Source organism: Mustelus asterias, chromosome 18, assembly GCF_964213995.1.
Source record: "Mustelus asterias chromosome 18, sMusAst1.hap1.1, whole genome shotgun sequence".
NCBI lineage: Eukaryota > Metazoa > Chordata > Chondrichthyes > Carcharhiniformes > Triakidae > Mustelus > Mustelus asterias.
In genome coordinates, this window is record NC_135818.1 from 33,243,814 (window position 1) to 33,257,439 (window position 13,626).

The window sequence follows — 13,626 nt, forward strand, 5'->3', positions numbered from 1 at the left end:
ACATCTTCATAAAAATCCAACATGTTCGTCAAGCACAACTTTCCCCTCATGAATCCATGCTGCGTCTGATTGATCGAACCATTTCTATCCAGATGCCCTGCTATCTCCTCTTTAATAATGGATTCCAGCATTTTCCCTACTACAGACATTAAGCTGACCGGCCTATAGTTACCCGCCTTTTGTCTCCTTCCTTTTTTAAACAGCGGCGTAACATTAGCCGTTTTCCAATCAACCGGCACTACCCCAGAATGCAACGAGTTTTGATAAATAATCACTAACGCATCCACTATTACCTCTGACATTTCTTTCAATACCCTGGGATGCATTCCAGTAAAAAAGGTAAATGATATTTTGGCCTTCATACTGAGAAGATTCGAGCAGGAATGTCTTGATACAGTTGTACAGTGCCTTGGTGAGGCCACACCTGGAATATTGTACGCAGTTTTGGTCTCCTAATCTGAGGAAGGATATTCTTGCTCTAGAGAGAATGCAGAGAAGGTTTACCAGACTGATTCCTGCGATGGCAGGACTGGTTTTGAGGAGAGATTGAGTTGGTTAGGATTGTATTCAATGGAGTTCAAGAGAATGAGTGGGGAATCTTATAAAACCTATAAAATTCTAACAGGACTAGACAGGGTAGATGCAAGAAGGATGTTCCCAATGATAGGGCTATCCAGAACCAGGATCACGTTCTGAAGATACAGGATAGACTGTTTAGGACAGAGATGAGGAGAAATTTCTTCATCCAGAGAGTGGTCAGCCTGTGGAATTTGCTTGTACAGAAAGCAGTTGGGGCCAAAACATTGTATGTTTTCAAGAAGCAGTTAGATGTAGTACTTGAGGCAAAGGGGATCAAAGGATATGGGGGGAAAGGCGGGACCAGGCTATTGAGTTGGATGATCAGCCGATCATAATGAATGTCGGAGTAGGCTCGAAGAGCCAAATGGCTTCCTTTTCCTATTTTGTATGTTTCAATGTTTAAAGAATGACTGACTCTGCATCTGTTGGGAAAGTGAAAAAAAAGATTTTGCCCTAAAAAAAAACCTAAAAGTGAAGCAAGCTGAATTTCACTCCATCTTGTAGAGACAGGACTACATGTCTTTAAATGAGGTACATTTCCTTGCAAGACTTGAACTGAGGTCATGGAAAATGGATATTTTTTAATTTATGGTAGAGCAGCTGACCACGTTCCCTTGCCAGTTTGAGAATTAGTTCCTTAGTCTGGTAGCAGTAGAAATAGGCAATCATAGCCCTTGGATGTTCACCCTCACTTTGTTTTGGGCTTAAGGGGTAGTGCACTCTGTCAAATTCTGGCAGCAAATTGAACGCATCCCTGCCAAGAACCTCTGTGATAAACTGGGGCATAATTGAGTTGGGTGTTGTCCTTCAACCGATTTGCCCAGGTCAATGACCCTCAAATTTGGCACCTCAAACAGTTCTCGAGGTCATCCAATTTGGCTTTTACACTTTCATTTTCTGCACACATAGCTATACAAGTTGCTTTCAGTGTGGAGATCCTGTCACTGGTCTATTAAGGAGTCCTCCATATTATTGAGGCATCGGTTGTATGAATTAAGAGTCAGACAAATTGCATCTAAAGAGGACTAAATCACTGAGAGCAAATTTTGCTATAAGCTCTGCTGCAAGGCTGCTACAATGCTTATCTAGTTCAGCCACAGGTGTGGAAATGGGTAGTTGCTCAGCCTGTGCCATTGCCATTGCTGAATATCAACACACTGAACATCAGGAGCCTCCAGGCAAAGGGGATCTGGGGTCTGCCCTTGTTTCGCCCTTGATTTGGACATTTCACCAGTCAGAAAGTGACTTGAGCTGGTCAGAAACCATAAAGCTAACTGTTCAATCAATCACATTGTCCAACCAGAAACCAAAATTTAATTTTAAGACGATTCAATGGGATTGGATTTCTTGCCTATTAACACAATCTGACTTTTTTAACCACCTCTCCTCCTTCATGGAGGAAGCTGAAATTGCAGCATTTGGTCAATGCCCAAAAAAAGCACAGCCAAGTGAGCAGAGTGGTGACCTGCTACTACTGAGCCAGGCCACCAGCCAGGAAGCAGTCCACCACCGCCATAGACCCACTCTCAGAGAAAAGAAGCCTCGTTGGCACCAAAATTCAATGGAGGTGCCTGCGAGGGTTGGAATGAGGGAGAGGACACCGGGTGCCATCACACTTACTCACCTGGTTGCTGTTGCTCAAGTGTTCCCCTTCCTGCGCCACAGCTGTTCCTCAGGGATGGACTCCAAACATCTGGTGAAGGCTTCAAACCTCAAAGGGTCCAGACAGCTGAAGGGCTGTAGTGAGGCAGTCCACATGGGATTCAGCTTCAGGTGATTCTGGGCGAGTGCTGCCAATCGGTGCTCCCATTTGCCCTGGGCACGCGCTGCTGCTCATGATGCCCAGTAAACCTGTTGCTCTAGCTCTTATATACCAACTTTCTTCATATTGCCATGTTACAGGAATAACCTCAAAACTCTGGAAAAGGTATAGCAAAAGATATCTGGTATCAAATGCATGAGTTATCAGGAGGAATTGTAGCAGATACATTCATTTACACTACAGAAGAGAATACTGAAAAAGAATCTTGATGAGATATTCAAGATCCTTAAGAATGTTAACAAGGTAAACCCTAAAGCCTGCCATTGCTCCAGGATTAATGAGAAGATATGGAATGAAGCTCAGAATAGGTGAATGCACACATCAGATACAACCACTTCACCTACAGTGTGGTGATTGTTTGGAATCAGCTGCTGAGGGAGACAATTGAAACCAATAATACAAATAATTTTTGGAAGGATCTGAGCAGACAATTAGTAGAAAAGTTCATGAAGCTCATGTTCTGTATCAAAATTCATGATATTTTTGTGAGAAGCCTGCCTTTAATGCCAATTTTAATGTTAAATAAATCAATCAAAATAAAGTAGAAGTCATGCCATGGCTTCACTTGTAAACAATTGAAACTGAAACATTTGGGAGAGATTCAGTCTTATTTTGTTTTGTAAATAAACAACATCTCGACGTCAACACGTTAGGGTGATTTGCAGTTTCTAAAGAAAGAAGACTGAGTATTTTATCCTCTTGGATAAAAACTTATTCAGTAAAACAGGTGTATTTAACATAAAAAGTGACCCTCGTTTTATTGCCTGGTGTTTGCTTACACCAAATTTGTTATCTTGCCAGCTTATCAAGCATGATTATCATTTGCTTTAGTAGCAGCTCTATTTCAGGAAAAGTAGCTACTGTAGAATATTGTTGCAAGATATATTTGAAAACTACAGAATTTTCTTTTGTATTTTTATTCCAATTCAATCAAATCAAGTCCAATTCAGAGTCTCAACAAGTTGAGACATTCCCGATCCAAGCTGACAAGACAGGGCTCTCACCTCCTGTCTTGGGCTTGATCTACATAATCCGAGCTGATTGGAGTAGGAATAGCTCCTCCTCCAAGGCTTGATCTCATTTGCATCTTAGCCAAAAGGCCAAGATGCCGCTTTTAAAAGTTGCTTCAAATGAAGCTAAAATGTAACCTAATGACTTCAACCAAGCACAGCATGTCGATACTATACTTGATCTTAGCCAAAAGGCCGAGAAGAATACTACACATGTACCTGAATGTGAACTTTCCCACAACTGTTCTAAACCCTGTCCTACCCTGCTTATTACTCTTCCCATGACCTCTTCTCACTTTGGCTACCACTAATATCTCGAGTTTATCGGGCCTTTTGGCTAAGATCAAGTGTAGTATCGGATCTGCACTTGGTTGAGGTCATGAGGTTACGCTGAGGCTTCATATGTTTCATATGAAGCAATTTTTAAAAGCGGCATCTCAGCCTTTTGGCTAAGATGCAAATGAGCTCAAGTCTTGGAGGAGGATCCTCCCCCTTCTCCAATCAGCTTGACTCATGTAGATCAGGCCCAGGACAGGGTGGTTTAGTCGCCCGCCCTGTCTTGTCAGCCTGGATCGGAAATGTCTCAACTTGTTGAGACTCTGAATTGGATTTGATTTGATGGAATTGGAAAAGTTTAAAAAAAAAAAAAATCTCGAGTTTAAAGTTCTTGTCTTCACGCTCGGGTCATTCCGTGGTGTCATAGAACATAGAACATAGAACAGTACAGCACAGAACAGGCCCTTCGGCCCACGATGTTGTGCCGACCTTCATCTGAAACCAAGATCAAGCTATCCCACTCCCTACCATCCTGGTGTGCTCCATGTGCCTATCCAATACCCGCTTAAATGTTCCTAAAGTGTCTGACTCCACTATCACTGCAGGCAGTCCATTCCACACCCCAACCACTCTCTGCGTGAAGAACCTACCTCTGATATCCTTCCTATATCTCCCACCATGTCATCCTACTCGTGTGCCATTTTCCCCAAAGCCTCTGTTGTCCTGACATCCTTCATAGTGCCATTAGTGGCAGTGCACCTGGGTCTTTCTCTTTGGAGTTTACTTTTTGAACCTGTTTCACTCTTCTCTCTCTGCCTTAAAAAGCCACCTCAAACTCCCGATCTTAAACCAAACTTTTGATTACTTCACAGGATCTTTCCTGGTTCTGGATCTGTTTCTCATAGACATATTTGTAGCCCTTGGTGCAACATAGTAGGATTAGTTGTTGTTAGTAAGACTTTTTAATGCAATCAATTTCTGTTTCCTGTTGACAAACCCAATGATGTCTTATGTTCTTCTAGGCAGCAGGGCGAATCACTGCTCAACATCTCATTTATTGGCACAGTGGTTAGCACTGCTGCCTCACAGCGCCAGGGACCCGGGTCACTGTCTGTGTGGAGTTTGCACGTTCTCCCCGTGTCTGTTTGGGTTTCCTCCGGGTGCTCCGGTTTCCTCCCACAGTCTGAAAGATGTGTTGGTTAGGTGCAATGGCCCGAAAAAGCCCTGGTGTGGTGACTAGGGGAATTTCACAGTAACTTCATTGCAGTGTTAATGTAAGCCTTACTTGTGACTAATAAATAAACTTTCCTTTATTTCTAATCACAATAACTTCACTGAAATACAGGAGAAAGGCGACCTTGATTTTGTTATCTAACCATACCTGTGTATTTTCTTTTTCAGTGCGAGTTGGATGTATCCTTTTACGGAAAGTTATTTGCAGTTCGCTGTATCTGGGAATTATCATTGAATCACAGAATGATTACAGCACAGAAGGAGGTTATTTGGCCTATCATGTCTGTACCATCTCTCTGTAAGAGCTACTCAACTAGTCCCACTGCCTGCCCGTTGTCTGTGGCATTGCAAATATTTTCTCTGTCGTTAAATATCCAATTCACATTTGGAAAGCATGATTAAAACTGCCTCCACCACACTATCAGGCATTGAATCCCATATCCTAGCCATATATAGCTCTATATGTATAAACATTTTTCAACCTGTCACCTTTTTTATTGTCAATCACTTAAATTGATGTCCATTGGTTCTCAAACCTTCCACCAACGGGAACAGTTTCTCCATCTCTATCCTGTTCAGACTCCTCATGATTTGGAACACCTCTATCAAATCCAAATCTTCTCTCATCCTTCCTTTAGCCAAGGAGAAAGCCACAACCTCTCCACTCTATCTTTGTAGCTGAAATCTCTCATCCCCAGAACCTTTCCTGTAAATGTTTTTTGCACCCTCTCCAATGCCTTCACATTCTTCTTAAAGTGTAGTGCCCAGAATTGGACATGATAATCCAGTTGAGCCCAAACCAGTATTCACCATCACTTCCTTGCTTTTGTGCTGTATGCTTTTATTTATAAAGGTGATGTGGAGATGCCGGCGTTGGACTGGGGTGAACACAGTAAGAAGTCTCACAACACCAGGTTAAAGTCCAACAGGTTTATTTGGTAGCAAATACCATAAGCTTTCAGAGCGCTGCTCCTTCGTCAGATGGAGTGGAAATCAAGTTACAGAATACTAATTAGAATGCAAATCCCTACAGCCAGCCAGGTCTTAAAGGTACAATGTAGTGGAGGGAGCATTAAACACAGGTTAAAGAGTTGTGTATTGTCTCCAGACTATCTGGAGAGAAAAACACACCTTTGACCACATGGCTATCAAGCAGTGGTCAGCACGTAATGTCCTTGAGGCCCTGAGAGAAAAGGAGACGGTAGATCCTGTCGGATGGTTCCCTGAGCGGACTGTCAATGTCATTTGGCAGAATGCCTCATCATCAGAACTTACAAACAAGCACCAAGACCTGGCTTGGCTGGTGGTGAGAAGGGCACTCCCCGTCAGATCCTTTATGCACGCCCGAGGGCTTAACCTCACCGCACGCTGCCCTCGAAGCGGCTGCGGGGCTGATGAGACGGTCGCACACCTCCTTGTGGAATGTGCCTTTGCAAAAAAGGTCTGGAGTGAGATGCAGTGGTATTTGTCGCGGTTCGTCCCGAGCAGCTCGGTGACACTGTGCTCTACGGGTTGTTTCCGGGGACGCACACCGGGACAAATATCAACTGCTGCTGGAGGGTCATCAACTCGGTGAAGGACGCGCTTTGGTCCGCCCGAAACTTGCTGATCTTCCAGCTGAAAGAATTGTCCTCGACCAAGTGTTGCAGACTGGCACATTCCAAGGTCCAGGACTACATGCTGAGGGACGCGCTCTAGCTTGGGGCAGCCGCCGCAAAGGCACAATGGGGAAAGGCCACCGTGTAAAGCGTCTCAACCGAGGCAGACCGAGGGCCGGGTAACTGCAGAATACCCTCGGCCTGCGTAACTGTGTGCCAACCTGAAAAATAACGGCACACAGTAAACTCGGATGATGCATGTACATAGTTTTAAGTAATGAAATGTAATGAATGTAATGCTTTTTTTTGTAAATAAGCACTGTACTGTAGGGTAAAAATGATTCATTTATTGGACTGTTTGTAACCATTGGATCTGTCGTTTGAAATGTCTTATTCGAAAGTTTAGTTTTGTGAATAAAGTATATTTTTGAAATAAATAAAAAAATCTCTTTAACCTGTGTTTAATGTTCCCTCCACCACATTGTCTGTACCTTTAAGACCTGGCTGGCTGTAGGGATTCGCATTCTAATTAGTATTCTGTAACTTGATTTCTGTGATTCTGAGCACTGTTTGAGAGCACATTTCCACTCCATCTGACGAAGGGGCATCGCTCCGAAAGCTTATGGTATTTGCTACCAAATAAACCTGTTGGACTTTAACCTGGTGTTGTGAGACTTCTTACTTTATTTATAAAGCCCAGGATTCTGAATATCTTACAAAACATTTTCCCAACCTGTCCTGCTATTATCAATGCTTTGTGCATAAATAACCCCAGAAACCTCTGCTATTGTATCCTTTACTTCATATTGCCTTTCCTCATTCTTCCTACTTCACACTTCTCTACATTAAACTTGTTAGAATGTTGTTGACTCTCAACCACCCTCCAAGGCAACTAGGGATGGGCAATAAATGCTAGCCAACCAGCGACACCCATGTCCCACGAATGAAAAGGCTAAAATCAATTATTAAAAAGGTAGTGGAAATTATTAAAGAGGTAGCAAGATGAACTTTAGAAAATCATAATACTATTAGGCAGAGTCAACGTAGTTTTATGAAAAGGAAATGTTAGAGATTTTTGAACATGTCACAAGTAGGGTGGATAAAGGGAACCAGTAGATGTAGTGTATTTGCATTTCCAAAAGGCATTTGATAATATGTCACATAAAAGGTTACATATACCACAAAATACCACGAGTAGGGTGGCACAGTGGTTAGCACTGCTCCTCATAGCACCAGGGAGCCAATTTCGATTCCAAGCTTGGGTGGCTGCATGTGTTTGCATGTTCTCCCAGTTGCAGTGACAGAGACTTGGTTGAAAGAGGGACAGGACTGGCAGCTGAATATTCCGGGGTACAAGTGTTTTAGGCGAGACAGAGGAGGGGCCAAAAGAGGTGGGGGAGTAGCAGTATTAGTTAGAGAGCATATTACAGCGGTGCAGAGGGAGGACAATTCAGAGGGGTCGTGTAACGAGTCACTGTGGGTGGAGCTCAGAAACAGGAAGGGCGCAGTCACTATGTTGGGGGTATACTACAGGCCCCCCAACAGCCCAAGGGAAGTAGAAGAATGGATATGTCAGGAGATAATGGATAGGTGCAGGAAAAATAGGGTTGTTGTAGTGGGAGACTTCAATTTCCCTAGTATAGACTGGAAATCGCGTAGGGCTGGGAGTCTGAATGGGGAGGCATTTGTAAAATGCGTACAGGAACAATATGTAGATAGTCCGACTAGAGAGGGGCTATACTGGACCTGGTACTGGGGAATGAGCCCGGTCAGGTCTTCAAAGTTTCGGTAGGGGAATATGTGGCAAAAAGTGACCACAATTCTGTTAGCTTTAGGATAGTGATGGAAAAGGATGAGTGTCCCAAGGGTAAGGTGTTGGATTGGGAGAAGGCTAACTTTAGTGGGATTAGGCAGAATTTGATTGGGAGAGGCTGTTTGAGGGTAAATCCACATCTGGCATGTGGGAGTCTTTTAAGGAACAGTTGTTAGGGCTGCAGGATAGGCATGTGCCTGTAAAAAGGAAGGATAGGAAGAGTAGGATTCGAGAACCGTGGATAACCAGGGAAATTGAGCGGTTGGTCATAAAGAAAAGAGTGGCGTACGTTAGGTCCAGGCAGCTAAAAACGGAGGGAGCTCTGGAGGAATACAAAGAAAGTAGGAAAGAATTCAAACGAGGAATTAGAAGGGCAAAAAGGGGTCACGAAATGTCCTTGGCAGACAGGATTAAGGAGAATCCCAAGGCATTTTATTCATACGTTAGGAGCAAAAGGGTTGTCAGGGAAAAAATCGGACCTCTCAGGGACAAAAGTGGGGAATTATGCTTAGAGCCCAAAGAAGTAGGGGAGATCCTAAATGAATACTTTGGGTCGGTATTCACAAAGGAGAGGGATGTGTTGACTGAGAGTGTCTCGGAGGGGAGTGTTGACCCATTAGAGAAAATCTCCATTACAAGGGAGGAAGTGTTAGGTTTTTTAGGGAATATAAAGACTGACAAATCCCCAGGGCCTGATGGAATATATCCCAGGCTGCTCAGGGAGACGAGAGATGAAATCGCTGGGCCTCTGACGCAAATCTTTGTCTCGTCACTGGACACAGGTGAGGTCTCAGAGGATTGGAGGATAGCTAATGTGGTCCTGTTATTTAAGAAGGGTAGGAAGGATAACCCGGAAAATTATAGGCCGGTGAGCTTGACGTCCGTGGTCGGGAAGTTGTTGGAGAGGATTCTTAGAGATAGGATGTATGCGCATTTAGAAAGGAATAAACTCATTAACGATAGTCAGCATGGTTTTGTGAGAGGGAGGTCATGCCTCACTAACCTGGTGGAGTTTTTTGAAGAAGTGACTAGAATGGTTGACGAGGGAAGGGCCGTGGATGTATTCTATATGGACTTTAGTAAAGCGTTTGACAAAGTCCCTCATGGTAGGTTGGTGCAAAAGGTTGGATCTCATGGGATAAAGGGGGAGGTGGCTAGATGGGTGGAGAACTGGCTTTGTCACAGAAGACAGAGGGTGGTAGTGGAAGGGTCTTTTTCCGGCTGGATGCCTGTGACTAGTGGTGTTCATGATGTGGAGACAATACACAAGTCTTTAACCTGTGTTTAATGTTCCCTCCACCCACATTATCTGTACCTTTTAAGACCTGGCTGGCTGTAGAGATTTGCATTCTAATTAGTATTCTGTAACTTGATTTCTGTGTCTGTGTACTGTTGGCGAACAGAGACCACTCCATCTGACGAAGGGGCATCGCTCCGAAAGCTTATGGTATTTGCTACCAAATAAACCTGTTGGACTTTAACCTGGTGTTGTGAGACTTCTTACTAGTGGTGTTCCGCAGGGCTCTGTATTGGGACCCCTGCTGTTTGTGATTTATATAAACGATCTGGAAGAAGGTGTAACTGGGGTGATCAGTAAGTTTGCGGACGACACGAAAATGGCTGGACTTGCAGATCGTGAGGAACGTTGTCAGAGGCTACAGAAGGAGATAGGCTGGAAATTTGGGCAAAGAAATGGCAGATGGAGTTCAATCCAGATAAATGCGAAGTGATGCATTTTGGTAGAACTAACGTCGGGGGGAGCTATACGATAAATGGCAGAACCATAAAGGGTGTAGATACGCAGAGGGACCTGGGTGTGCAAGTCCACAGATCCTTGAAGGTGACGTCACAGGTGGAGAAGGTAGTGAATAAGCCATATGGCATGCTTGCCTTTATAGGACGGGGCATAGAGTATAAAAGTTGGGGTCTGATGTTGCAGTTGTGTAGAACGTTGGTTCGGCCGCATTTGGAATACTGCGCCCAGTTCTGGTCGCCACACTACCAGAAGGATGTGGAGGCTTTAGAGAGAGTGCAGAGGAGGTTTACCGGGATGTTGCCTGGTATGGAAGGGCTTAGTTATGAGGAGAGATTGGGTAAACTGGGATTGTTCTCACTGGAAAGACGGAGGATGAGGGGTGACCTAATAGAGGTGTATAAAATTATGAAAGACATAGATAGGGTGAACGGTGGGAAGCTTTTTCCCAGGTCGGTGGTGACAGTCACAAGGGGTCATAGGTTCAAGGTGAGGGGGGGGGAGGTTTAACACGGATATCAGAAGGACGTATTTTACACAGAGGGTGGTGGGGGCCTGGAATGCGCTGCCGGGCAAGGTGGTGGAGGCGGACACACTGGGAACGTTTAAGACTTATCTAGATAGCCACATGAATGGAGTGGGAATGGAGGGATACAAAAGAATGGACTAGTTTGGACCAGGAGCGTCGCGGGCTTGGAGGGCCGAAGGGCCTGTTCCTGTGCTGTATTGTTCTTTGTCCTCCCCGTGTCTGTGTGGATTTCTGCTGGGTGCTCCGGTTTCCTCCCACAGTTCAAAGATGTGCTGGTTGGATTGGCCATGCTAAATTGCCCCTTAGTGCCCCAAAATGTGTAGGCTCGGGGGATTAATGGAGTAAATATGTGGGGTTACGGGGATAGGGTGGAATGTTCTCAGTGAGTCAGTGCAGAGTGAATGGGCGAATGGCCTCCTTCTGCACTGTAGAGATTTTATGATTCTAAGATCAGAGTTTATGATGTTGTTGATATCAGCAGGGATAGAGGATTGGCTAACTAACAGGAAATAAAAAGTTACTATAAATATGTCATTTTCAGGGTGGCAAATTGTAACGAGTGTAGCATCAAAGGGCATCAAATATTTACGACCTTTATTAATTACTTGGATTAAGGGGCCAGATGTTTTGTAGCAAATTTGCTGACGATATTAAGATAGGTAGTGAGGAGGATATAGGTAGCAAGTTGTGAGGAGGATATAAAGAGTCTACCAAAGGAAAAAGATAGGTTAAATGAGTTGGCAAAAAGTTGGCAGATAGAGTATAATGTGGGAAAATGTGAGGTTGTCCAATTTGGCAGGAAGAATAGAAAAGCAGGATATTATATAACTGGAGAGAGACTACAGAATGCTGCAGTAAAGAGAGATCTGGGTTTCCTGTATGCAAATCATAAAGTCAGCATGAAACATAGAAACATAGAAAAACTACAGCACAAACAGACCCTTCGGCCCACAAGTTGTGCCAAACACATCCCTAGCTTCTAGACCTACCTATAACCCTCCATCCTATTACGCTCCATGTACTCATCCAGGAGTCTCTTAAAAGACCCTATTGAGTTCGCCTCCACCACCACTGACGGCAGCCGATTCCACTCGCCCACCACCCTCTGTGTGAAAAACTTCCCCCTAACATCTCCCCTGTACCTACCACCCAGCACCCTAAACCTGTGTCCTCTCGTAGCAGACATTTCCACCCTGGGAAAAAGCCTCTGAGAGTCCACCCGATCTATGCCTCTCAACATCTTATATACCTCTATTAGGTCTCCTCTCATCCTTTCGTCTCTCCAAGGAGAAAAGACCGAGCTCCCTCAGCCTATCCTCATAAGGCATGCCACTCAATCCAGGCAACATCCTTGTAAATCTCCTCTGCACCCTTTCAATCTTTTCCACATCCTTCCTATAGTGAGGCGACCAGAACTGAGCACAGTACTCCAAGTGGGGTCTGACGAGGGTCTTATATAGCTGCATCATTATCCCCGGACTCCTAAACTCAATCCCTCAATTGATAAAGGCCAGCACACCATACGCCTTCTTAACCACCTCCTCCACCTGCGGGGCCGATTTTAGAGTCCTATGGACCCGGACCCCAAGGTCCTTCTGATCCTCTACAGTACTAAGAATCTTTCCCTTTATATTGTACTCCTTCATCCCATTTGACCTACCAAAATGGACCACGGCGCATTTATCTGGGTTGAAGTCCATCTGCCACTTGTCCGCCCAGTCTTGTATCCTATCTATGTCCCTCTGTAACTTCTGACATCCCTCCAGACTATCCACAACCCCACCAACCTTCGTGTCGTCGGCAAACTTATCAACCCATCCCTCCGCTTCCTCATCCAGGTCATTTATGAAAATGACAAACAGCAAGGGTCCCAGAACAGATCCCTGGGGCACACCACTGGTGACCGACCTCCATTTAGAAAAAGGCCCATCTATATGGCAGAGAGAAAAAATGGCAGAGTCATCAGGAGTATAGAAACACAGAGGGACCTAGGTGTGCAAGTCCACAAATCCTTGAAGGTGGCAACACAGGTGGAGAAGGTGGTGAAGAAGGCATATGGTATGCTTGCCTTTATAGGACGGGGTATAGAGTATAAAAGCTGGAGTCTGATGATGCAGCTGTATAGAACGCTGGTTAGGCCACATTTGGAGTACTGCGTCCAGTTCTGGTCGCCGCACTACCAGAAGGACGTGGAGGCATTGGAGAGAGTGCAGAGAAGGTTTACCAGGATGTTGCCTGGTATGGAGGGTCTTAGCTATGAGGAGAGATTGGGTAGACTGGGGTTGTTCTCCTTGGAAAGACGGAGAATGAGGGGAGATCTAATAGAGGTATACAAGATTATGAAGGGTATAGATAGGGTGAACAGTGGGAAGCTTTTTCCCAGGTCGGAGGTGACGATCACGAGGGGTCACGGGCTCAAGCTGAGAGGGGCGAAGTATAACTCAGACATCAGAGGGACGTTTTTTACACAGAGGGTGGTGGGGGCCTGGAATGCGCTGCCAAGTAGGGTGGTGGAGGCGGGCACGCTGACATCGTTTAAGACTTACCTGGATAGCCACATGAGCAGCCTGGGAATGGAGGGATACAAACGATTGGTCTAGTTGGACCAAGGAGCGGCACAGGCTTGGAGGGTCGAAGGGCCTGTTTCCTGTGCTGTACTGTTCTTTGTTCTTTGTTTGTTCTTATACCCACTCTCTGCCTCCTTTGGGCAAGCCAGGTACAGCAAGTAATTAGAAAGAAAAACGGAATACCATAAAGGGGTTAAGTATGATGTGGAATTGCCGGTGTTGGACTGGGGTAGGCACAGTAAGTAGTCTCACAACTCATCAGGCACTCACCTGATGAAGGAGTCGTGCTCCAAAAGCTCGTGCTACCAAATAAACCTGTTGGACTTTAACCTGGTGTTGTGAGACTACTTACTGGGGTTAAGTATTAAAACAGGGGAATTTGCTATAGCTTGGTGAGACAGTATACAATTTTGGTTGCTTTATCGAGGCAGGATCATACTTACATT

At 44.8% G+C, this 13,626-nt stretch overlaps 1 protein-coding gene across 3 annotated transcripts in view; it reads left to right on the forward strand.

Annotated features, from left to right (window-relative positions):
• ap4s1 (adaptor related protein complex 4 subunit sigma 1) overlaps positions 1-13,626 on the forward strand; it is a 101,538-nt gene that overhangs the window by 73,682 nt on the left and 14,230 nt on the right. Inside the window, exon 5 of one of the 3 annotated variants that reach the window (XM_078233727.1) lies at positions 5,089-5,134. The exons of 1 other annotated variant lie outside the window; for it this stretch is intronic. In XM_078233727.1, the coding sequence (XP_078089853.1) occupies positions 5,089-5,134 (46 nt within the window). The remainder of the gene's footprint in view (positions 1-5,088; positions 5,135-13,626) is intronic. One more of the 3 variants, XM_078233725.1, reaches the window with a different exon arrangement.